The 24819-nt window shown below is 47.0% G+C and overlaps 2 protein-coding genes across 2 annotated transcripts in view; one reads left to right on the forward strand and one right to left on the reverse strand.

The window, feature by feature from the left end:
- Positions 1 to 221: 221 nt before the first annotated feature.
- Positions 222 to 12928, forward strand: OXA1L (OXA1L mitochondrial inner membrane protein). Its single transcript, XM_008710564.2, has 10 exons — positions 222 to 345; positions 786 to 947; positions 1659 to 1872; positions 11031 to 11174; positions 11425 to 11510; positions 11685 to 11849; positions 11968 to 12072; positions 12185 to 12347; positions 12437 to 12517; positions 12599 to 12928. Exons 1-10 carry the CDS (start codon positions 283 to 285, stop codon positions 12718 to 12720), a joined length of 1305 nt encoding a protein of 434 aa, XP_008708786.2. The 5' UTR covers positions 222 to 282; the 3' UTR covers positions 12721 to 12928.
- A 429-nt stretch (positions 12929 to 13357) lies between these two features.
- SLC7A7 (solute carrier family 7 member 7) overlaps positions 13358 to 24819 on the reverse strand; it is a 52961-nt gene continuing 41499 nt past the window's right edge. Inside the window, exons 3-11 of the mRNA XM_040620709.1 lie at positions 19095 to 19220; positions 17983 to 18127; positions 16513 to 16636; positions 16070 to 16173; positions 15723 to 15792; positions 15298 to 15312; positions 14457 to 14606; positions 14090 to 14273; positions 13358 to 13890 (exon numbers count right to left, since the gene is read on the reverse strand). Coding sequence (XP_040476643.1) covers positions 13784 to 13890; positions 14090 to 14273; positions 14457 to 14606; positions 15298 to 15312; positions 15723 to 15792; positions 16070 to 16173; positions 16513 to 16636; positions 17983 to 18127; positions 19095 to 19220 — 1025 coding nt within the window. The 3' untranslated portion in view covers positions 13358 to 13783. The remainder of the gene's footprint in view (positions 13891 to 14089; positions 14274 to 14456; positions 14607 to 15297; positions 15313 to 15722; positions 15793 to 16069; positions 16174 to 16512; positions 16637 to 17982; positions 18128 to 19094; positions 19221 to 24819) is intronic.

Consider the following 24819-nt stretch of genomic DNA (forward strand, 5'->3'; position numbering starts at 1 on the left):
CAGAGGGAAAATCTCCAGGTTTTTGCAGTCACTACCTGACGGCCCCTCAAGTGGCTCTTAACTTCAATCACCTTTCAATCTCCTGAACACACTGCGCGATCTTGTTAATAGGGCCCTTAGCGTCTTCTTACCCACTTCAAATATGGCCGCTAAGCTCCAGTTTCCTTTACCACCTGATGGTGGCAACCGCTCTGGCTTCATGCCCATTTCCAAAAGGGCCTCTTCCCGCGAGGCTGAAGTTCTGAGTGCGCAGGCGCGAGGGCAAGTCCTCTTTCCGGCAAAATGGCGATGGGTTTGATGTGCGGACGCCGGGTGCTTCTGCGCCTGTTACAGCCACAGCGTCAGGTAAGGATTCCCCAAGGCTGAGCGCCAGGATTCGGCCCTGTCCCCATGACCCAAGCCAGTGACAGCTCGTGCCAGGAACAACATGAGCAGACGCTGACCTGCTCACCAGGACCTGCCTCTCGACCTCGGTTCGCATGAGTACACGGGAGGGTTATGTCCCCGACCTTGAGGGCTCAGCGACTGCGTATCGTTGTCTGTTCGTGGGTCCCGTTGTCACCCCTGCCACGGAAACTTCAGCCTCGACCTCTGTGCTCCGGGTTGGGCCTGAGGTAACCGAGAGCCAGGAGGCACCAACTGCGTGCCTTTGGGTCAGCCATCTGCGCGCGGAGAGTAGTAGTGCCTTCACCTGTGGTCACGGGCTGCCTGCTTCGTGGCGAATGATCATGATGAGCGACATCTGCTCCCGATAAAAGGGCTCCATCCTTCTTTTACCCTCGCAGTTCCACAGCGTCGCAAGGCCCTCGCATTGGCCGCGGAAACCGCTGACCACGGGACTCCTCTTTCCAGCCGGCCGGTGCTGCGAGCGCCCGCACTATGTTGTCCTCGAGGGCCCTGGCCCCCGGGGCCTCAGTACCTCCGTGATCTTGTTTGCAGAAGCCCAGGTGAGAGGCGATTCGTCCTGCGACGTGAGGAGTGGCGTTTGTTGATTTTTTGTTTTGTTTTGTTTTAACTACAAGATGGGGGAATGTGGCACAGAGTTCTTGGGCACACTCCCAAGAACTTGCAGCTCCCCAAAGTGGTAGCATCTCTGTTTCGGATAGATTTTCAAATCAGTGGGAAAACGATTGAGAGTACAGCAGGAGAGATTTACGTTATATACAAGGCATTGTTTGCCATAATGGTGGCAAGCCGCTGATGGTGTATGAGATGTAATTCCAGGTGTGCGTGTGTTTTAGGAAAGTTATAACTTGCATATCAGTGTCTTCATGGGTATTAATATTTCTGGTGAGACCAAGTAAATATTTTGGTCTTAAAAACTGAATTGTTTTAAATAAAAATTATGGTAGTTTCAGTAACTGCAAAACCGTGCCAGTGATACTCAAATGACTGAAGTCTGGAAAACACTGATAGAAGAAATAACTTACTAATAGGAAGGGAAGTCATGAAATCTTACTCTAACTTGTCTTCCTGCCTAGAGGAAAAAATAAAATGTCCTTTTTAAGCCTTAAATTCTGTGTACACTGTAGACTAACCCAGGAGAACCAGAAGTAGAAAGTCAACAGAACAACCTGATACGAGTTATTATTTTAGGGGACCTGTGATTTCTATATGTCTCCCCTACTGAGTATTACACATGACTTCCTTTTGCACAGGTTCAAGCCCCTCCTGTCATTCCTGCAACTCCCTCACCCACAGCAGTACCCGAGGTGGCTTCTGGAGAGACCACAGATGTAATCCAAGCTGCTGCAGAACAGAGCTTCACTGAACTGGGTCTGGGGTCATACACCCCAGTGGGACTGATTGAGAACTTACTGGAATTTATGCATGTTAATCTAGGCCTACCTTGGTGGGGGGCCATTGCTGCATGTAAGGAAAACACATCCTGGTCAGGGGTAGAAGAAATGGGAACTTGGGGGTAGAACTTAAAAGATAGCAGTTCTCTAAGTGGTTGGAGGGAATACAGCTGACCCTTGAACAACCTGGGGGTTAGGGGCACTAACCCCACCCAACAGTTGAAATTCCATGTATAACTTTTGACTCCTCAAAAACTTTACTAATAGCCTACTGTTAGAAGCCTTGCTGGTAACAAAGTCAATTAGTACATGTTTTGTATGTTACATGTACTCTATATTCTTACAATAAAGTAAAGAAGAAAAAAAACATGTACAGTACTGTAAAAAAAAAAAAAAATCCCCATATGCATGGGCCCATGCAGTTCAAACCCCAGTTGTTCAAGTGTCAACTGTCGTTGCAGAGGTTTAGGGGTCAGAAAAGCAGATGATTCAGATGAGGGATAGAGGCTCTTGATCCTCAGTATACTTTATTGATCTTTCCCGAAGGGCATTATAAAACCACTGGATCACCTGCGATTCAACAAGTGTAGCTATTTAATGTGAGCGTGGGGTTAGAGTAAGGAGACGTTGTTAACAGTGACGAAGCTGCCCTGGTTTAGGAGAATAGACAGGCCAGGCGCTTAAACCCCCCCAAATTGGAAGGTACCCACATTGTTTCTCTTTAGGCTGAGATTATACTTTAAATTCTCTTCTTCCTACACCTTGCTCCAGTGATCACCTTTTCCCTAGGTCTTCAAGCTTCTCTCTCTTTACCGTCCTGTTCTGAAAATATAAACCTGTTCAAGTATACCATGGATTTCTTGAGGAAAAGTCCCTTTTTTTTTTTTCATCCTTAGTTCTTTGTCCTTTCATACCTGTTATTTAAGAGTGTTCTTTGTGCAATGGACTTCTTTCTTTCCACGCCTTAACACTCAGCAATCAGACCTTTTCTTTTTAGCAATCTGACTTACTAATACCACCTCATTTTGTCAGTGACATCGTTAGTAAACCCATTTTTCTTTTCATACTTGACCTTTCTGTGTTAGACACTTTTTTTCGTTTATTTTATTGAAGTGTAGTTTATATACAATATTACGTTAGTTTCAGGTGTACAGCATAGTAATTCAGCATACATATTATGAAGTGATCACCATGTCACAATATAAAGTTGTACAATAGATTCACTGTATTCCCTATGCTGTACATTGCATCCCTGGGTCTTTATTTCTAACTGGAAGTTTGTACCTTTTTTTTTTCTTTTTTTAAAGTTTATTTATGCAATCCCTGGGGCACCTGACTGGTGTTCAGTTGATGGAGTGTGCAGCTCTTGATCTCAGGGTCATGATCCTGACCCACACATTGGGTGTGTGGGGCTCAAACTCACGAACCTGAGATCAAGAGCTGCATGTTCCACTGACTGAGCCAGCCTAGCACCCCTGGAAGTTTGTACCTTTTAATCTCCTATTTTGCCCATCTTCTCCAGTCCCCTCCCCTCTGACAATCAGATTGTTCTCTACACCTATGAGTCTATTTTGTTTTCTAGGTTCCACATATAAGTGAAATTATATGGTGCTTGTCTTTCTGTGTCTTATTTCACATAGCTATACCCTATAGGTCCATCCATGTCCCTGATGGTCAGATCTTACTCTTTTTTATGGCTGTGTAATATACTATTGTGTGTTTATACACCACACCTTTTTTTTTTTTTTAAATATTTATTTGACAGAGCAAGAGAGGGAACTCAATTAGGGGGAGTGGGAAAGGGAGTAGCAGGCTTCTCGCTGAGCAGGGAGCCCGACATGGGGCTGGATCCCAGGACTCTGGGATCATGACCTGAGCAGAAGGCAGACACTTAACGACTGAGCCACCCAGGCGCCCCTACACCACACCTTCTTTATCCATTCATCTATCAACAGACACTTAGGTTGCCTCCATATCTATTGTAAATAATGCTGCAGTGAACTTAGGAGTGCATATATATTTTTGTTTTGGGGGTTTTTTTAAGATTATTTTAGAGAAAGAGCAAGTCGTGCATTAGTGGGGAGAGAGGCAGAGGAAGAAACTCTTTTCAGACTCCCCACTGAGTGTGGAGCTGGACACAGGGCTATACTATTTTGCATTCTCACCAGTGGTACACCAGCACCAGGGTTCTCTTTTCTCCACATCCTTATCAACACTTGTTATTTCGTATCTTTTGATTCTAGCCATCTGACAGGTATTGAGGTGATACCTTATTTTGGTTTTGACTTGCATTTCCCTGATGGTTAGTGATGTTCAGCACCTTTTCATGTGTCTGTTTCATGTGTTTGGAGAAATGTCTGTTCAGGTCCTTTGTCCAGGTTTTAATTGTACTATTTTTTGGATATTAACCCCTTATTATATCATTTGCAAATATTTTCTCCCACTCAGTATGTTGCCTTTTTGTTTTGTTGATGGTTTCCTCCACTGTGCAAAAGCTTTTTGTTTTGGTACAGTTTCAGTAGTTAATTTTGCTTTTGTTTCTCTTGCCTGGGGAGATATATCCAGAAATATATTGCTAAGGGTGATGTCCAAAAGTTTATTACCTATATTTTCTTCTAGGAGTTTTATGATTTCAGGTCTCACATTGAAGTCTTTAATCCAGTTTGGTTTATTTTTGTATATGGTATAAAAAAGTGATGCAGTTTCATTCTTTTGCACGTGGCTGTCCATTTTTAACAACACCGTTTATTAAAGGGACTCTTCTCCATTGTATATTCTTGCGATCTTTCTCAAAGATTAATTGACTGTATAAGTGTGGGTTTATTTCTGGACTCTGTTCCGTTGGCTTATGTGTCTATTTTTGTGCCAGTACATTACTATTTTACGGCTTCGTAATATATCTTGACATCTGGGATTGTGATACGTTCAGTTTTGTTCTTAAGATTGTTTTGGCTATGCAAGGTTTTGTGTGGTTCTGTACACATTTTAAGACTATCTGTTCCAGTTCTATGAAAAATGGCATTGGTATTTTGATAGGGATTGCGTTGAATGTGTAGATTGCTTTGGGTAGAGTGGACATTATAACAGTATTCTTCCAATCTGTGAGCATGGTGTGTCTTTTCATTTATTTGTGTTGTCTTCAGTATCTTTTATCAGTGTTACGGTTTTCAGAATACAGGTCTTTCACCTGCCTAGTTAAATTTATCCCTAGATATTTTATTCTTTTTGATGCAGTTGTAAATGGAGTTTTTTCTTAATTTGTCTTTCTGCTACTTCATAATTAGTGTATGGAAACACAAGAGATTTCTGTATATTAATTTTGTATCCTGCAGCTTTACTCAATTCATTTATTACTTGCAGTCATTTTTTTTAGTGGAGTCCTTAGGGCTTTTTATGTACATTATCATGTCATTTGCAAATACTGGCAGTTTTACTTCTTTACCAACTTAGATGCCTTTTATTTATTTTTCTTGTCTGATTGCTTTGGTTAGGACTTCCGGGGCTGTGTGAATGAAAGTGGCAAGAGTGGACATACTTGGCTTCCTACTATCTTAAAATAAATGTTCTCAGTGTTTCATCATTGAGTATGATGTTAACTGTGGGTTTTTCAATTTTTTTCTTCCCCAAGATTTTACTTATTTATTTGACAGCATGCATGCACAGGCACTAGGAAAGGAAGAAACCGCTCCCCACTGAGCAGGGTCCCCGGGATCATGACCTGAACCTAAGGCAGGTGCTTAACAGACTGAGCCACCCAGGGGCCCCTTAACTGGGTTTTTCATATATGACCTTTCTTATGGTGAGTTATATTCTCTCTCAACCCAATTTGTTGAGAGATTTTATCTTGAACAGATGTGGAATTTTGTCAAATGCTTTTTCTGCATCTGTTGAGATGATTATGCAATTTTTCTTTCATTTCGTTAATGTGATAAATCACGTTGATTTTGTGAATATTAAACCATCCTTGCATTCCTGGAATAAATCCACTTGATCAGCGTGAATCATCTTTAAATGTATTGTTGAATGTGGTTTGGTAATATTTTGTTAAGGTTTTTTGCATCTATCATGTTCATCATAGATTTTGGCCTGTATAGTTTTCTCTTTTTTTAGTGTCTTTGTCTGGTTTTGGTATCTGGGTAATGCTGGCCTTGTAGAGTGAGTTTGGAAGCTTTTCTTCCTCTTCTTGTCTTCTGGAATATTTTGAGGATAGGTATTAACTCCTCTGTAATGTTTGGTAGAATTCACCTGTGAAGCTGTCTGGTGTTGGGAGTTTGCCCATTGAATTTCATTATTAGTAATTGGTCTGTTCAGATTTTCTATTTCTCCAGATTTGCTTTTGGAAGATACATGTTTCTAGGAATTTATACATTTCTGCTAGGTTGTCCCATTTGTTGGCATATATTTGTTTATAGTAATGTCTTGCAGTCCTTCGTGTTTCTGTGGTGTTAGTTGTTAATTCTTTCATTTCTGATTTTATTTGGGTGCGTGCACACACGCGCGTTTTTTTTTTTTTTTTTTTTTTTTTTTTGTATGAGTCTGGCTAAAGCCTTATCAGTTTTGTTTATTTTTTTAAAAAATCTCGTTTTGTTGATCTTCATTGCTTTTTTAGTCTGTTTCATTTATTTCTGCTCTAATATTATTTCCTTCCTTCTACTAACTTTGGGCTTTGTTCTTTTTCTAGTTCATTTAGCTGTAAGGTTAGATTGTTTGAGATTTTTCTTGTTTCCTAAGGTAGGCCTCTACCGCCATAAGCTGCCCTCTTTGAACTGCTTTCGCTGTATCCCATAAGTTTTGAACTGTTGTGCTTCCATATTCGTTTATCTTAAGATTTTTATTTTATTTCTTTGATTTCTTCCTTGACCCATTGGATGTTCAGTAGGTTGTTGTTTAGTCTCCACATGTTTGGTTTTTCCATTTTTCCCTCTTGTATTTGAGTTTTAATTTCATCCCATTGTGGTTGGAAGAGATGCTTGATGTGATTTCAGTTTCAGTTTGTGAAGACTTGGTTTGGGGCCTAACGTGTGATACATTCTAGAGAACGTTGCATGTGCACTAGAAAAGAATGTGTATTCTGCCATTGGGGGGTTTTGTTTTTTAAGTTTATGTAGTATTTATTTTTAGTAATCTCTACACCCATTGTGGTCCTCAAACGCACAACCCCAAGACCAAGAGTCTTGTGCTCTTCCGACTGAGCCCGCCAGGCGCCCGTGTATTCTGCCTTTTGGAGATGGAATGCGTTGTCTATATCTACTAAGTCCATCTGGTCGTGTTTTTTGTGGGTTTTTGGGGTTTTTTAAAGATTTTATTTATTTGAGAGAGAGTACAAGCAGGGGGAGGGGCAGAGGGAGAAGCAGGCTCAACATGGGGCTCAGTCCCAGCAGGACCCTGGGATCGTGACCTGAGCCAAAGGCAGACGCTTAACCGACTGAGCCACCCAGGTGCCCCAGTCCAGCTGGTCTTATGTGTTGTTTAAAGCAACAGTTTCCTTACTGATTTTCTGTCTGGACAATCTATCCATTGATGTAAATGGGGTGTTAAAGTTTCCTACCTTTATTGTATAACTATCAGTTTCTTCCTTTTTGTCTGTTAACATTTCCATTATGTAATTAGCTGCCTCTGTGTTGGGTGCATAGATATTTACAAGTGTTATATTCTCTTTTTGGATTGATTTTTTTTTTTTTTTTTTTTAATCCATTCAGCCACCCTGTGTCTTGTTTGGAACATGTAGTTCATTTACACTTAACTAATTACAGATAGATATACACTTCTTACCGTTTTCTTAAGTAACCTCTGTACCCAATTTGGGGCTCGAACTCAGGGCCCTTCAATCAAGAATCCCATGCTCTACTGACTGAGCCAGCCAGGCGCCCCTACTTCTTACCATTGTATTGATTTCTGGTTGTTTTTGTAGTTCTCTGTTCCTGTCTTCTCTTGTTCTCCTCCCTTGCAATTTGGTGACTTTCCTTAGTGTTAGGTTTATATTCCTTTCTCTTTATTTTTGTGTGTCTGTTATGGATATTTGGCTTCTGGTTACCATGAAGTTCATATTTAACACTGTATGTATATAAATCTATTTTAAGTTGATGGTTGCTTTAAGTTCAAGTGGATTCTAAAAGTACTAGTCCTGGTCCCTCCTTCCCACATTTTATGGGGGTCTTTTTCCCCCCAAGGTTTAAAATTTTTTATTTAGAAAGCCTGTGAAATAGTTGTATAATAATTTGGGTAGGTTGTACCAAAAAATGACTTGAAAATTCCCACATTGTTTTTGACGTTGTATCTTAGAATTTAATATTTTGTGTATCCCTTGACTGATTATTATAGGTCTAGATGATTCTACTACTTTTGTCTTGTAACCTTCATACTAGCTCTGTAGGTAATAATCTGCTACCTTTATTATATGTTTACCAGTGAGATTTTTTTTTTCATCATTTTCTTATTTCTAATTATGGCCTTTTCTGTTTTGAGAAGTCCCTTTAACAAAATTTCTTATAAAGCTGGTTTGGGATTGATGAACTCTTTATCTTTTGCTTGTCTGGGGAACTCCTTCTCCTTCAGTCTGAGTGATAACTTTGTCAGGTAAAATATCGTTGGTTTTAATTTTTTTCCTTTCAGTATTTTGAATATATTGTGCCACTCTCTTCTGGCCTTTAAAGTTTTTGCTGAAAAATCAGCTGATTGTCTTATGGGGGTTCCTTATATGTAACTAGTTGTTTTTTTCTTGCTGCTTTTAAGATTCTTTCACTGTTGGCATTTTGATTAGTCTTAGTGTCTCTTTAGGCTCATCTTCTTTGGGATTCTCTGTGCTTTCTGGACTTGAATGTCTGTTTCCTTTGCCAGGTTAGGGAATTTCTCAGCTGACAGGTTTTCTGTCCCTTTCTCTTTCTTCTCCTTCTGGGATCCCTGTGATGCCAGTGTTAGTTACACCTGATGTTGTCCCAAAGATTCCTTAAACTATCCTTAGTATTTTCCTTTTTGCTGTTCCAGTTGGGTGATTTCCGCTACCTTGTCTTCCAGATCGTTGATTTGTTCCTCTGCATCACCTGTTCTGCTATTGAACCCCTCTAGTGGACGTCTTCAGTTCTGTATTCTTCAGCTCTGATTGGGGTTGTTGTTGTTGTTTCATAGTTTCTGTTGAAGTTCCTGTGTTCGTTTTGGAGTTCAGTGACTATGTTTATGGCCATTACTTTGGCCTTTTTATCTGGTAGATTGCTCATCTCTTTAGTTCTTTTTCTGAGGTTTTGTCTTATTCTTTCATTTAGAATGTACTCTTCTGTTTCTTCGTTTTTGCCTAACTCTCTGTGTTTCTATTAGTTAGATCAGTTCTGTCTCCTGGTCTTGAAGGAGTAGCTTTTTGCAGGTGTCCTGCGAGGTCCAGTAGTGTAAACTTCGTAGTCACCTGAGCCAGATGCCCTGGGGGTTCTTCGTGTGGGCTGCGTGCACCCTCCTCTTGTGGCTGGGTCACTACTGGTGTAGACTGAGTGGTTTTCAGGGCCGTCCCCTGACACAGCTGTCTGCAAAGCTCCACCACAACTTCTTCAGGTATGCTGGGAAGCAGGGCTGCCCCCCATCCTGTCTGAGACGTCCAGCCACTACTGCTGTTGGGTGAGCAGGTGTTGGGGGTTGGCCTCAGCACAGCTGGCTACAAAGGCCAGCTGTGACAGCTGCATCCACTGGTGGGGAGGGCAGGCCTCCTGTGTGGCTGACTGAGGTCCGGCTGCTGCAGGTGCTCTAGTATACACAGGGCAGGGGCTGCTTGGCTGGGGGGCCTGGTGCAGGCCGAGGGGGTGTGGCAGGGGCAGGGGGCCACCTAAGAGGGGCTCTTGGCCTGTGGGTCGGCTGGGCTGAGCAAGCTGGTGCTAGCAAAGTAGATGGAGAACATCGGCAACGGTGCCAGCCAGCTCTTCCATCCCCAGAGAACGTTCCAGCAGATCCCTGCCCTGCCAGCACATGCCCTAGAAGTAGTCCGTGGATCTCCTTCACGTGTAGCCCAGACATTTTTTCAGACTGCTGCCTCTGTGCTGGAACTTTAGCAAGTGAGATTGTGCTGTGCCTCCCAGGCATAGCCTTGCTGGTTCTCAAAGCCGGGTGTTGTAGGGGCTGGTCTTCCTAGTGTAGGGCTGGGAATCCAATGTGGGGCTTGGACCCCTTGTTTCACAGGGAGAGTCTGTGATATCCCTCCCACTTGTGGGTCCTGACTAGACCTTGTCTCTGCCTCCTATCCATCTCAAAATGACTTTTTCTTTATATCCTTAGGTGTGTAAGATCTGTTCTGCTCAAGTTCTTTACACAGAGTTCTATATGTAGTTGTAGATTTTGGTATATCCTTCAGAGGATATAAGTCATACGCCTCTGTTTTGATCCCTTTGGGCCTACGGTCCCGTATGAGACCCTTTAGACCTTGACATCCCTCCCTTGGCTTTTGTGATCGTCTTTCCTGATTTTCTTCTGGTCTTTCTGACCACATCTTGCCATTGCCCAGTTCTCAGTCTCCTCCTTCAGGGCTAATATTCTTGGTTTCATCTTAGCTTCCCTTCTCTTCCCACCCCGTATCAGCCATCATAATGTTGATAAAGCCTAAGCCCATATTCCCCCCGCACCACCACCTTTTTTCTCACCCCAGACCCTCTTGTCTACAGAATAAAACTAAATATTTTTGGAATGAGCGGGAAATAGGAAGTATAAGAAATGGGAAGGAGCTAAAGCAGTAAGCCACCAGATTACTTCCTATGCTAGGCATTTCTAGGATAGTGGCTTTCAAACTTCATTGCTGGGAGCCCCCGAGTTCTATAGTGGTACCTCTGAGAAAAGCAGAGGCCAGAGCTTGAACAGTTCTGTAGCCAGATAGCTCACTCAGCTTGGTCTTATCTATTATGTATATTGGGGCTATACTTAAGAGTTAGGGGTAGGGAGATTCCATTGATACTAGAAAAGTTCAGATACCACTGATCTAGAAAAGTATCTTCTCTCACCTCCTTTTGTTCGAGGGAATAAACAGTATCCTTGGCCATTTGCGTATAGAAGTTAATGCTAGACTTTTGTGAGGTCAAAGCAGAGAACTGAGCCTTGGAGGAACCAAGTCACCCCTGCCCTTTTTGTTGAGTTCCTTCAGCAGGCATCAGTGTTGAAAAGACTAGAATAAAAAAGACCCTTTCAGTGAGGACCTAAACACCTTCAACCTTCCAACTGCCTAATTGCTTTGATTTCACTCCAGTCCTAGTTTGTGTTTTCCAGGTACCGTCCTTGCCCGCTGCCTGGTGTTTCCTCTCATCGTGAAGGGCCAGCGAGAAGCAGCCAAGATCCACAACCACTTGCCAGAGATCCAGAAGTTTTCCACTCGAATAAGAGAGGCCAAGTTGGCAGGAGACCACGCTGAGTGTGAGTCAACTGCAGAAAGCACATAGGAGAGGACCATTTGCACTTTCCTGACGTTCTGCTGAGGGAAGGGAACGGCCTAAATCAGGAGTTGATAGAAGTGGGCAAGTTCTAAAGACCTGCCTGCTTCTTGGGCCTGATGCTTCCAGTGACTGACTAGGGTCAGGTAGAAATTTTATGGGCTAGGTGGTAAGGATGGTCACCTCCATCGATGTATTTATTAGCCCAACCATTAACTTTCCCTCATTCACAGTTTACAAGGCCTCCTCGGAAATGACAGTTTACCAGAAAAAGTATGATATTAAACTCTTCAGACCTCTTATTCTACCTCTGACTCAGGTAAGCAAAAACATTTTCCTTCTTATTTTATCCTACACCAGTCAGATAAACTCCTGTGTTTCCCATGCCCTAGACCCCCAAAAAGCAGGTGGTGATGATAGGGTTTTCAGTGATGGCATGGTGAAAATGTCCACTTTGCTAAAGGGTCCTGACACTGTTTATCCTGTGAAATAGGCCCCAATCTTCATCTCCTTCTTCATTGCCTTGAGAGAAATGGCCAACCTTCCTGTGCCCAGCCTGCAGACAGGTGGCCTCCTGTGGTTCCAGGATCTCACACTATCTGACCCCACCTACGTATTACCGCTGATAGTTACTGCCACAATGTGGGGTGTCCTTGAGGTAAGCCCGGGTTGGCTAAGTGCCAGGCCTGCAAAGGGGGGAGTGGAGGTAGAGTTGATGGGTTGAAATCTGAGGCAGATTCTCTAGAAATGACGTGCATTTGCTTTTGTTTTGGCAGTTAGGTGCAGAGACTGGTGTGCAGAGTTCTGATCTTCAGTGGATGAGAAATGTGATCAGAGTGATGCCCCTAGCGGTCTTGCCCATAACTATCCATTTCCCCACGGTAGGTAATGGTGCAGGAACTGGCTCCAAGCCTTTCCATCTGGCCTGGCCATCCCCCATCAAGCTGACAGCAGAGGACAGCTCCTGAGTACCGTCTCTTTCTTCTCCTCCAGGCGGTGTTCATGTACTGGCTCTCCTCCAACATGTTTTCCCTGGTCCAGGTAGCCTGCCTCCGGGTTCCAGCCGTGCGGACTGTACTTAAAATCCCCCAGCGTGTTGTGCACGACCCCAGCAAATTACCTCCACGGGAAGGTTTCGTAAAAAGCTTCAAAAGAGGTAAAGCTCTGTCCTCAGTGAAACAGGACTGCGGGGAAGTAGTCTAAAAATGGGCCTAGGGCCCTAGTGTCTTCCTCCTCTTTACACAGGGTGGAAGAACGCTGAACTGACACATCAGCTCCAGGAGCGCGAACGACGCATGCAGAATCACTTGGAACTAGCCGCCAGGGGTAAATACCTTTGCGGGCTAAATTCTCTGATTTGTTTCTTCCTTTCCTTCCTTCATCAAGATTTGTTTTCTCTTGCCCTAGGTCCCTTACGACAGACCTTTACCCACAACCCTCTGCTACAGCATGGGAAGACTCAGCCTCCCAGCACCCCCAACAGCAGCAATGCCAAGCCAAAGCAGCCCTGGCGTGACACACTGGGCTGAATTCCGTTCCTGCTCAGACTGGTAGGAGCTCTCTCTTCACACTCAGCCTCAGGACAGATTTGACACAGAGTCCTGGCCCCAGACCTAGAAACCGTGGGGTACAGAGATCTTCCTTTTAAAAGTGGATTCCATTACAGACTCTCCCACCTACGTGTAAAAGAGCCCAGTGATCTTGCCAGCCACGGAATTAGTAAAGCTCTGTACTACACGCTGCTTCCGGATACTTATTCAGCAGGGCAATGGATGGTGCGCTTCAGGAAACTGCAGACCCGACTGAGCGGGGCTGCTCCCGCCCGTGCTCTTAGGAAGTGCTTCGGCGTTGTAAGTGGCATTGGGAGCTTACACTCCTACCCCGTACGTGGGGTTTTCCATCCACATGGGTCTCAGGATGCTATAAAATATTCAAGAAGTACATGTGCTCCATCCTGAGAGATAATGAGGCTGTTAGTGAAAATATCATTTTGCTAGAGCAGCTCAGGCGTGTTCTCTTGTGTAGAGAGGGCTTGTGTCAGCTGCCGCAGCTGACCTGAGAGGAAAGACATACTCCGATCCTTTCAAGCACAAGACTGTTTTTAGTGTTCCTCTGAGCCCAATGAGAACAGTCCCAGAGACCTGTCTAAAATGAAGCCACTCAAAGTTTAGAACATAACCCCTTTATTATCTAGCACCTGTGACAGTTTCATGTCTCTCGAAAGGAGACAGGAAGTTCGGAGCATTATTGGCCCTTTTAAAGGAAAAGGAGTGGGCGGGCACACCCAGAGGTGAGTGAACCCCTTAACACGGGACTGTGCTCCTCGTACAGCCAAGCCCACACCGGACATGCTCCCCACCACAGTCTTCCAGATTTTTTAAAAAGGGACAATAAAGCAATGTGTAGCAAAACAAATAAATTACTTTTCATCTCTCAAAAGGCAAGTTCAGAAATCGAAGGCACCTGTCCGGAAGCCTGGTCTGAGCAGCTTCGACAAAGAAGTATACTTTGCTTTTCATCTTCCTTGGCTCCAGCCAGTAAGGGACAAGAGGCCACTGCTTTCCACCTCTCAGGATGGATTCTAGAGGGTATTTAGTTAGACTTGGGATCTCGTTGCTTGGGCAGCTCTCCTCCATCTTCCAAGTCCATCTCTGCAGCAACTGACATGCACAGGACCTGGAGGTACCGTGTAGCAGAGGCTACAGAGAGATGTGGGTCAGCACTGAGAAGCGGTCGGCCGCGCTCACCTCAAGTGCCGCTGAGGGATAACCAGGTTAAGCCACAGGGTTTGTTAACAACAGGAAGGGGCTAGGGCAAAGCGGACTTGGGGGCGACCAGATGTGAGGGGGGCGGAGAAGGCCCGACGAGAGCTAATCATCGTGGAGACCATAGGCTTACCCAGAGTCCTTCGGAGGCAGTGAGGTCGTTTGTGCTCTGGCACTCTGATGATGAGGAAGTAGAAGGGCAGGCCTGACAGGGCGATGCCGATGCCGATGAGGGAGTTGATGGTGTCGCTGTAAAGCGGCACGGCCACCAGGAAGACGGTGCACAGGCAGAAGACGATGGGGAAGAACAGGCTGAGCTGGAGAGCACAGAGGGCACAGCTGGAGGTCAGACACCGCCCCGCCCCCCCCGCCCCCCCCCGCCCCCCCCAGCGCTGCAGTTACGGCCTCTCCTGGGACGATCAGAGCAGGGAGCCCGCTTCCTTCATCTCCGCACCTGCCACCACGGGGTCCCGGGCGAAGGTGGGGTGGAGGTGGATTACCTTGAGGGGACGAGGCCGCTGAGGCTCCTTCCAGCGCAGATAGAGCTGACCCACGATAGAGAGCCCCACGAAGAACCAGTAGCTGAAGCTGTAGTAGTTAATGAGCTGGAAGATGTCCTCCACGCACAGGTAGATGAGCGCCATGAGACCCTGCGGCCACGGGCCCGCGTCAGCGCCTCTCGGCCTTCGTCACTGGCCTTCGTCACTGCCGGCGCGCTCCCCTCCTCCGATCGCCCACAGAGCCAGCCCCTTCTCAAGTCCCCAGCGTCTTCCCCCGTCTGTCCTCTTCTGTCCTCACACGCTTCAGCGCCCTACCTGCCGTCTCTCCTTCCTTTTCTAGTAAGCCCGTGGCGCCTCAATTGGTTTTTCAGGCCCATTCTTCAAACCTTTGCCAAGTTAACCCTCTAAAGCACAAATCAGAACAATTCCTCGCAAACCTTTTGCTGAGGAGCCTCTCCATGATCGCTCCAACCCACATTTCCAGCTTTTATCTCCTACTACCCAACTACCCCAGCACTTTGATATGGTTTTGGGGTTTTTTTAACGTTTTTTTTAAGTCCTCTTTACACCCAGCATAGGGCTCGAACGCAGGACCCCAAGACCAAGAGTTGGCATACTCCACTGACTGAGCCAGCCAGGTGCCCCCCCATACTATTTCTCTTAACCTAAAGCCCATCTCCATCTTTTGCAACCTAACCTTAAAAATTCACTTCAAATATACTTGGTCTAGAGGCGCCTGGGTGGCTCAGCCAGTTACGCGTCCGACTCTTGGTTTCGGCTCAGGTTGTGATTTCAGGGCCGAGAGGTCAAGCCCATGTCCAGTTCCGCCCTCCCTGTGGACTATGCTTAAAAGACTCTCTCTCTGCCCCTCACCCCTGTGTGCTCGCAGTCGAATCTTTTTAAAAAAAAACAAATGCACTTTGTCTAAGAAGTCTTTCCTCCTCTACCTTCTGCTCTCACAGAGGATCGTTCTTCCTTAACCACCACATCATTTCCTGTCCTAGCAGTTATTGCATTGTAATAGACTTAGTGTACTTTATGCTTCATCCTAGACCAGAGGAGGTTACTTTTTTTTTTTTTAGAGAATATTAAATTCTTCTTTAGAGCTTTTAGGAAAGCTGTAACAGTTGCTTCTGCTGGGTTTTGTCTGTATTTAAGATTTGTGGGGGGGCAGAGGGAGAGAAAGCCTTAAGCAGAGTGCATGCTGAGCGTGCGACTCGATCTCATGACCCTGAGACCATGATCTGAGCTGAAATCAAGTCAGACGCTTAACCAGGCGCCCCTCATGCAGATGGCATCAGGGAGATGGCCTTCTCTTGAACCCACGAAGAAAAGCCTATTTTGGGTAAGATGAGAGAGAAACTTGTAGGACATGGGGTGGGGCTGGTTCACATGCCTCCTAGCCCTCCCGCTGCCCTCCCCTCCTTCGAAAGAGTGAATAATAGGGAATGGGGTCCAGTTTTGAGATGAGTGAGAACTGGAGGCTGCTGACGGAAACCTCCGTCAGGGGTTAATATGATTTGGGCAACACAGTGCCTAAACTCTGGGGCCTCCCCTGCCCTGCCCTAGCTCTTCACAATATATCCCCCCCCAATGAAAGACCCCACTCATACCTAGAAGCAGCCACAATGGAGGCGTTGAGGCCACCAAAGCAGGATAATGCAACTGCCAGTGGAATCGTCCAGTTGAAAATTCCAAAAATCTGGTCTGCAAAAGTCTTAAGGAAAGGAACAGAAAAGAGTCATTAGCAGGCTCTGAAAAGGATGACAGCATGCCCCCAGATGGCCCCTCATCTAACCAACCCTTCTGCCACAGCTGGGGTGACAACCTTGTAAACTCAGAATGTGAAGCGTACTTTTAAGTGATCCCTACACCAAGTGGGGCTCACACTCTTAACCCCAAGATCAAGAATCACACACTTGACCGACTGAGCCAGCCAGGTGCCCCTAAGCGTACTCCTTTCAAGGACTACCCCATTTCCAGGCCTTTCAGGACCTGCGATACTCCAAGAAGCCCACAACACACCCTCAGCCTTCTGCTAGTGAAAATCCTTTACCACGGCAACGGCGTCACTGGCCAGGATGTCCCTCATGTCTAGCACGCTGTAATAGGCCACATTGGTCAAGATGTAGATGATGGTGACAATGGGCATGGAAATGCCAATGGACAGGGGCAGATTCCTGTAGCCAGACAGAACAATGCACACATTAGTCCCAGGGTCACATCCCCATCTCCTTTAATCCTCAGACTCGCACCAATCCAGGGTGGTGCCTGCTGTGTGTTTCCCCAGTGCTTTCGCCTTCGAAGTGTGCACAGCGGTGATTTCGCTCTTGAGCTCCGGGCTTAAAGAGCATCAAGGGAAAGGAATAACACGTTTAGAGAAAAGGCTAACCAAACGGCAGAGAAAGGATCAATAAAGAACAATGGAACAATGTCACACAGGAAACAGTGGGGGAGGGGGTGCCTTTTTACATCCAAAGCCTCTTAGTGTCAGGATTCCTTCTCAAGATTGTCAACATGGGGAAATTCGTCTTAAGGTTGAGAAATATAAGAGGAAGTTAGGGAGGCAAATTGTGAAATCCAGAGACTAAGGCCCTCGCTGACAAGGACAATCTGTGTCTACACAAGCGACCTGGGAGCTCTGCTCACTCCATCCCCTCACTCAGTGTGAGAACCTTGGGGCCGTCCTAACCAGTAACTAAGAGAAAGATACAAAGACAAGGTCCTCGAGGCCAATAAAGCTATGCCCTTCAAAACCATTCTTCACGGGGAGGGGAGGGCGCATACTCAGGTCGTTTAGCTTCTGTCCAGTAGGTGGAAGCACAGCCCAGGCCTCAGTCGTGCTTCTATCCTCTGTTCCCCAGATTGCAACGCTGGATGTGTGCCAAGAGGAGTTTATTATTTTGACTTAAAAATTTACAGAAACTCCACTCCCTCGTAATCTTAGTTCCAAGAATCATTGAATTTCAGAGCCAGGAAGGGCTCTGGAGATCCTATAATTCAACCCCCTCAATTTACAGATAAGGAAGCAGGCAGAGTTGGCAAGGGACTCAAATCAGTGGAAAGACAGGCTCCAGGCCCTTTGACTCCCTCCCTGTCCAGTGCTCTTGTCACTCTGCAGGACGGTCGAATAATTGGAATAACAAGGCTGAAGTAACGCTGTTAAATGCTGACACCATACCACTATGTCAGTACAAATGTGAGAAAGCAGGAAGGGCTCAAAAGAACAGGAAAATTTTGGGGTGTCTGTGACCTGAAGTTATCTATGTGGGAATAAGGGTGGGTGAATATCAAAACCCCCAGGAAAGCACACACAAACCCATGGTAGGACCTGCTGTAATTGATGCAGGAACGAAGGGACGGATGTGAAAAGACCTGCTGTTATCACAGACAGGTTATCTCCTGCCTTTAGGGCTCCCGTGTGTTCAGGTGGAGCTGATAAAATCTGTCTGGGCCGCGGTGGTGCGTTACCTCCATAAATGACAGCTGTCCTTACTGCATGGAAAATTGCTGGTGAGCTCCCTACCTCTCAGGATTCTTGATCTCTTCCGTGACATAGTTGAGCGTGTCCCAGCCGGAGTAGGAGAACAGAGCCGAGTACAGAGCCAGGGCGATATCACCCATGGCAAATGACGAACCCTCAAAAGCATTCTCAAAGTGAGCCGAGGCTCCTAGAATCCAGAAAACATGGAAAGGCAGAAGGATTAATGGTCTACCCCCAGCTTCAAAGTGATCCAGAAAAGGAGAGGAAGAACGTGACACCTAACAAGCTGAGTGGCTGAGAACCCCTTCGGCAGCAAGGGCACTGGCAGAAGAACAGGGAACAGGAGAGAGACCTCTACAGTGATGGGCTGGAGTGCAGGGGACAGCACGGGGATCTTGACAGGAAGGACTGCGGTAGCTTTCTAGGGTAAGAAACCACTACGGAGCAGAAGGCCTATAGAACAGGGGCTCCTGGACTGCCTTCGACTCAGGTCACAATTCCCAGGTCCTGGGATTTAGCCCCTCATCAGGCTCCCTGCTCAGCGGGCAGTCTGCTTCTCCTTCTGCCTCTGCCTCTCCCCCTGCTTGTGCTCTGCTTGTCTCTCAAATGAATAAATAAAAATTTAAAAAAAAAAGGCCTATAGAGCAGAAGTGATGTGGTTCTGTCCTGCCCTCTAAGCTGCCCCATTCCCACCTCCTTTCTAACACCACAAACAGCTGGTACAGGACGAAGGAAGGACAGTGCTCCTTATGCCCAGGGCAGCAGAGTAGTGGGGCAGGTGTTCCTACCTGGAAACTGGAGAGGAGTTAATTTCTGCCCTTCAGAACTTCCAAGGGCAGAGCAATCACAGCCACAGCACTGGGCTTGACAGTCGGCTATAGCCGGCTCCCAGGGCTGGACAGTCAGCCCTTTCGTCAAGATCAGCCTCCTCTGGGAGCACGCAGAGAAGAGGGGCTTTGAGGTCAGTCTGAGCGCAAATCCCCACTAACATACTAGGAGCTGGGGACTCGGGCAAGATACTTAATTCTGCAGCCTCCGTCTCCTCCTCTATAAAATGGAAATTACGGCACCTAGCAACTGAGAATGCACAAAGGGCATTGAAAGAAATAGGACTCAAAGAAAATGCACAAGAGTTCATTGCTATTCCGGCTTACCCTGGCAAAGTCTAACAATGCCCGCGATGATGACGGCGATCAGCGCCAATACTTTAGCATAGGTGAAGACATCTTGTACCAGCGTTCCCCACTTGACATAGGCACAGTTAATGAAGGTTAAGAGACCTGAAAAAATAATTCTGACCGGTGACTGACCCTACCACCCAGAGAGCCTCAGACCCCCAAGCATGATTTCCAGTAGCAGACATTTGGCCAAAGACACGTGTTTGGGCTCTGACCCGCTCTGCATCTGCACCCTCTCCCCAGCAGGCCCTCACCCTTAGCACCCAGAGGCGCCCGCTGAGCATCGCTGCAGGCAGCACAGGCGCACCCTTCAGCACTTCCCGGGAGGAAACACAAGTAACTGGATTTGCTCACATACAACAGTGCTCACAGCCGTGGGCGGTAACTGGTAGCCATCCAGGATTAGTGACGGTTTCCGGCTACTGGCTCTGAAACGTCACCATCCTCCCAGCTTTGCACCTCTTTACCTCCTGATACGGGCTCTAGGACTCGGCACCCTGTGGTGTTGTTAGCCTTGACAAAGCCTGTTGTGACTGACTTATCCAGTGCCTGGGCCAGCAGGTCAGGACGCGTGGCCAAGGATTAGAAGGGGGGCCAGACTTCCTGCTACCGCCTGCCAGCTCAGCCCTTGTTTTTGTACTTGGAAAGATCCTTGGAGCCGAGGTTCCTATAGAGTGGGGGCGGCATTTTTCCTGACCGGATAATGCAGAAGACTGAGCCACAAACATTTCCGAAGTCCGACCCTGGGGTAGAGGCAATCCTTTTACCCAGATGAATTTTGGGAAAGTTCATGGATCACCCTCAGAGCCAGGGTTCTTTACCTAGGGCTTCCACAAGGCCTGAAATTCCTTGTAAATGGTTATGTACATATGTCCAAAGTATACGCATTCTTCTAAGAAAAAGGTCCATGGCCTTGGTCGGAATCTCGGAGAAATCCATGACCCCCCAAAAAGTTGCAATCCACTCCTTCAGAAGAAAGAAATGCAAGAAGGGAAACCCACATATGCTGTGAGGTTGACCCACAGCCCCAGGATGCGGCCTGGAGGAAAGTGAAAAGAAAGGATTCTGAGAGCCAGCTGCATGTTCCGGATCCCGCAGCAGTGTCTGAAGCAGTTGGGCAGGCAGGCACCTGCAGCCCACCTTGTGGCAGCCTCCTCAGCCACGGCAGCCACAGGAGGAGGGCTCCCCAGTCCCTGCAAGAGCTCCAAGGGCAAGATCAGAATCAGCCCGCCTTCCCCTGGGAGAAAGGGAGGTCTGGTGCTGGGCTTGCCTGCTTCAGGCCACCAACACAGGAAGCCTCCTCCCTGTCTCAGTTCTGGCAGGGACATGTCCCCAATCCTCCTATTTTCTTGTGTCTTGGCCTCGCCACACTAGCCCAGAAGCATCTTCATCCTGAGCAGCAGGGAAGACCAACCTCAGGGAACAGCTGGCTCATCTTCTGTCTCTCCCTCTCCCTCGTTTACACCCCACCCCTCCTAGTCTACCGCCTGCCCAAGCCCTTCTCTGCTCCTCCCCAGATGTGGCATCCTAGCCCTCAACAAACACCTGCCTTTCTGCCTAATAAACAAGACAATAACAACCAAACCTTATCACAGGGCGGGGCAAGACTACACCCATAATTCCTCAATGCGAAGTTAATAATTAAAGATGCAAGCACACAGTCTCCACAAGCACCCCACAAAGTGACCCAAGTGCCTGTATCACGCCCTCCACAAACCTTTCAATCACCCATCCCTGACTCCCCCCGGACTTGCTTCCAGCCATCCACCAGCCCCCATGCCCCTGCTCTCCACCCAGTAACCCTACACCTCATCCTCTGGCTCTGCGGCTGCCCTACCAACAGGACCCGGCCCAGGTTTCTGACCAGAAACACTAAGGGCTGGGGCACCCGGGTGGCTCCGGTCATGATCTCGGCGTCCTGGGATCGAGCCCCACCTCGGGCTCCCTGCTCCATGGGAAGCCTGCTTCTCCCTCTCCCTCTGCCTCTCCCCCTGCTCATGCTCACTTGCTCTTTCTCTCTCTCAAATAAGTAAATAAAATCTTTAAGAAAAAAAACAAATGCCAGGGGCAAAAAAAAAAAAAAAATGGGGGGGCACCTGGCTGGCTCAGTTAGTAGAGCATGCGACTCTTGATCTCAGGGTCATGAGTTCAAGGTCCACACTGGGTTTAGAGCCTACTTTAAAAAATAAAAAGAAATAAAAAGAAACAGCAAGGGCACCGGATGCTGCCCTATTCACAAGGGAATGGGATCGCCTCACTGAGACTGACCGTTAACCCTCAGCGGAACCGCGGAACGACAGTCACAACACCAAGCCGGGACAGGCTGCAGGGGCTAGTTCTGGATCGGAGTCAGTCTGCAGCCTTGTGCCACAGGGATCTGTCCTCGGCTTTGTCCAGGCACGTGCGCAGCGAACAATGCATCATCCTTTACTACAACACATTCTGAAATGAAAACACACGGATCGTGTGCACTTTAATACCGCTTCTCTGCTGGAATTCCACATCCAGCCATTTGCACTCCTCCTTTGGCCCGCTGGGTTTTCTCCCTCCCCTGCACCTGAGCCTTATTTCTCAGCCACTGATCCACCATCTTGCCCTGATCTACTCTCTGTACTAAGCACAGGGACTCAGTTTGAACGAAGGGAATCCTCCGGAAAGAAACCAGGAGCAGCGGAACTGCCTGAAGAGAGCTGGCCCTCACCTTGCCCAGAGCCCAGCTTCCTCCGGGGCCTCTTGGCCATGGGAGCAGGAAATGGGTATGGCAGGCAGCGCCGCTGACCGGGCTCTTTGTGCTCACCCACAGCGCACACAGCGGACCGAGGCCCCGAAGCCCGGCCGAGCGCACTGTTCTTAACGCGGAGCCCAACCTGCTGCTTCAGAGGCAGGGAAAGGAGGGGGCCACAGGGTGAGAGTAATAGGGAGGCAACTGCAAGTCAACCTCAGGGAGAGAAAGGCCCTACCCTCCGACCTCTAGGTGTAATTCCATCTCCACCCAACACTGGGTCAAGTCCACAAGAAGATGGCCTGAAATCGGCCTGGACCCTTGACTCAGGCGCGGCTCCGTTCCCGCTCTGACCTGCTTTCGAGGAAGGGGCAGCTTTGAAGAAGCCACTCCTGCAAGAGATGCTCTGGGCACCGGGGTGGCCCAGTCAGTTGGACCGGCCTCGGGCTCAGGTCCTGATCCCAGGGTCCCGAGATCTGACACCAGGCTCCCTGCTCAGCAGCAGCTAGTCGGCTTCTCCCTCTTCCTCTGCCTCTGCCCCTCCCCCCACCTCACGTGCGCCTGCGCTCTCTCTTGCGCTCTCAAGTAAATAAAATCTTAAAAAAGAGAGAAAGAGAGAGAGAGAGAGAGATGCTCCTGAGTGGTCATCAGTCCCAACCTACGTGGGCTCTCCTGGAGCAGGAGGCTGGTCCTAGCACTGAGGCCCAGCACCAGCTGTAGAAATGACAGTCAGGAAAGCGCCCACATAGGCTGATCCAGAACAGAACAAAGCTTGCACGCCCATCGGGACCAGATGCCCAGATCTGGTTTAGAAGCCCACACTAGACAGTCCCTGAAAAAGAACATTAACCCCACAATTCCCCCAACACGGTTAGTTGTTTTTTGTTTCGTTTTTTTTCCAGTGCCGTTAGTTTTAAATAAATAGAATGTAACAGATAAAACTTAGGCCACTAGGGGAAGAAAGGGATAAAGAAAGGGGGGGGTAATCAGAAGGGGGAATGAAGCATGAGAGACTATGGACTCTGAGAAACAAACTGAGGGCTTCAGAGGGGAGGGGGGTGAGGGAATGGGATAGGCCGGTGATGGGTAGTAAGGAGGGCACGTATTGCATGGTGCACTGGGTGTTATACGCAACTAATGAATCATCGAGCCTTACATCGGAAACCGGGGATGTACTGTATGGTGACTAACATAATATAATAAAAAATCATTAAAAAAAAAAAAAAACTTAGGCCACTATTCAGTCTATTTTCTGCTTCAAATTCCCAGGGACTATAAAACCTCAGTACTTTTATCTATGAGACAACTCATTCCACTTTTAAAGAGATCAATAGCTCTTCCTTCCACGAAGTCAAAAACTTCTTCCTCACAACTTCTACCCAGTAGTCCTAGACCTCTCTGCTCTGGAACCACACAGAACCCGGCTAAATCCGCATCCACATAATGGCCCTTCTTATCATTAAAGATTAACATCCTGTCCTCCGGGAGGCTTCCCCCTTTCCGGCTAAAAGCCCAGTTTCTTCAGCCTGCGGTGTGCAAGTGTGGCTTCCAGGCAGCTCACCGTCGAGGTTCTCCCCTCTGCACTCACTTCACTTTGTCAGGACATCCCTGAAACATGAGACCCACGCAGAACACTCCAGACATTTGTGCAGACGATGGGGTCTCGGTTTGAATTCCCTGTCAACCTCAGTTCCACCTCGAACTGATGAGCATTTCCCTGCCCCCTTCTGGGGCCTGTAAAAGTGTTGTTTTTTAATCCCAAATATGAGGCTAACATTTATTCCTAGCAACTTTCCTCTGTAAAGTTTTAAACATCATTCCCAACTACTAAAAAGTTGATTTTCCCCCTTATCAGGCACTTCGAAAGCCTTCAATTTTGTGAAATCTGCAAGTCTGATTAGCGTACCTTCTGGATCTTCCCTGAAGTCATTAACAAAGATGTTGATTAGACAGGCAGAGCCCTCTAGTCCATCACTATAGACTTTCCCCTATGCCGTCATTCCATAACATCAACCAAGAATCTACTGAACTATTTTATCTAGTCCACCTCTTCCTACCTTGTCAACAAGAATATTACGAGAGGGGCGCGTGGGTGGCACAGCGGTTAAGCGTCTGCCTTCGGCTCAGGGCATGATCCCGGCGTTCTGGGATCGAGCCCCACATCAGGCTCCTCCGCTATGAGCCTGCTTCTTCCTCTCCCACTCCCCCTGCTTGTGTTCCCTCTCTCGCTGGCTGTCTCTATCTCTGTCGAATGAATAAATAAATAAAACCTTAAAAAAAAAAAAAAAAGAATATTACGAGAATTTGCCAAGAATTTCTCTGAAATCTGTAGGCAAGTCTCTACTCTTGCAATCAATGACACTATCGAATGATTCAAATGAAATTAGCACATATTTATCCTAGCATGTTCAGAGCTATTCCCTTGTAAGAGTCAAAAATTAGAAGTAACCGCAGTCCCATAGAGCATGCGACTTTTTTTTTTTTTTTAAATATGATCTCTACGCCCAACATAGGATTCAAACTCAGGACACTGAGACCAAGAGTCACATGCCCTACCAGCTGAGCCATCCAGGCACCGCTGAGCATGATTCTTGATCTCAGGGTCCGGAGTTCGAGGCCCGTGTTGGGTGTAGAGTTTACTTTAAAATATTAATTGCAAAAATAATCATTAGAAACAACCCAAATGCCAATCAACAGTGGAGTGGCTAAATACAGTGGAATACTACATAATGGTGTGACCTCCCACTATAAAAATATGTACAAACATATTAAGTAAACAAGTCAGACACAAAAAAATGCACATCCTTTATATCCTCTTACGTAAGAACGGCCAAAACGACTCTATGCTACTAAGAAGAATAGAAACTTCCCTGCGTGCGTGCATGGGGACAAGGGGAAGTGACTGGAGGAACACGAGAGGGCTTCAGGGGGCTGGTTTTTGATGTGGCTGATAGTCACATGTGTGAAAATTCATCAAGC

This window comes from Ursus maritimus, unplaced genomic scaffold, assembly GCF_017311325.1.
Source record: "Ursus maritimus isolate PB19 unplaced genomic scaffold, ASM1731132v1 scaffold_36, whole genome shotgun sequence".
Taxonomy (NCBI): Eukaryota; Metazoa; Chordata; class Mammalia; order Carnivora; family Ursidae; genus Ursus; species Ursus maritimus.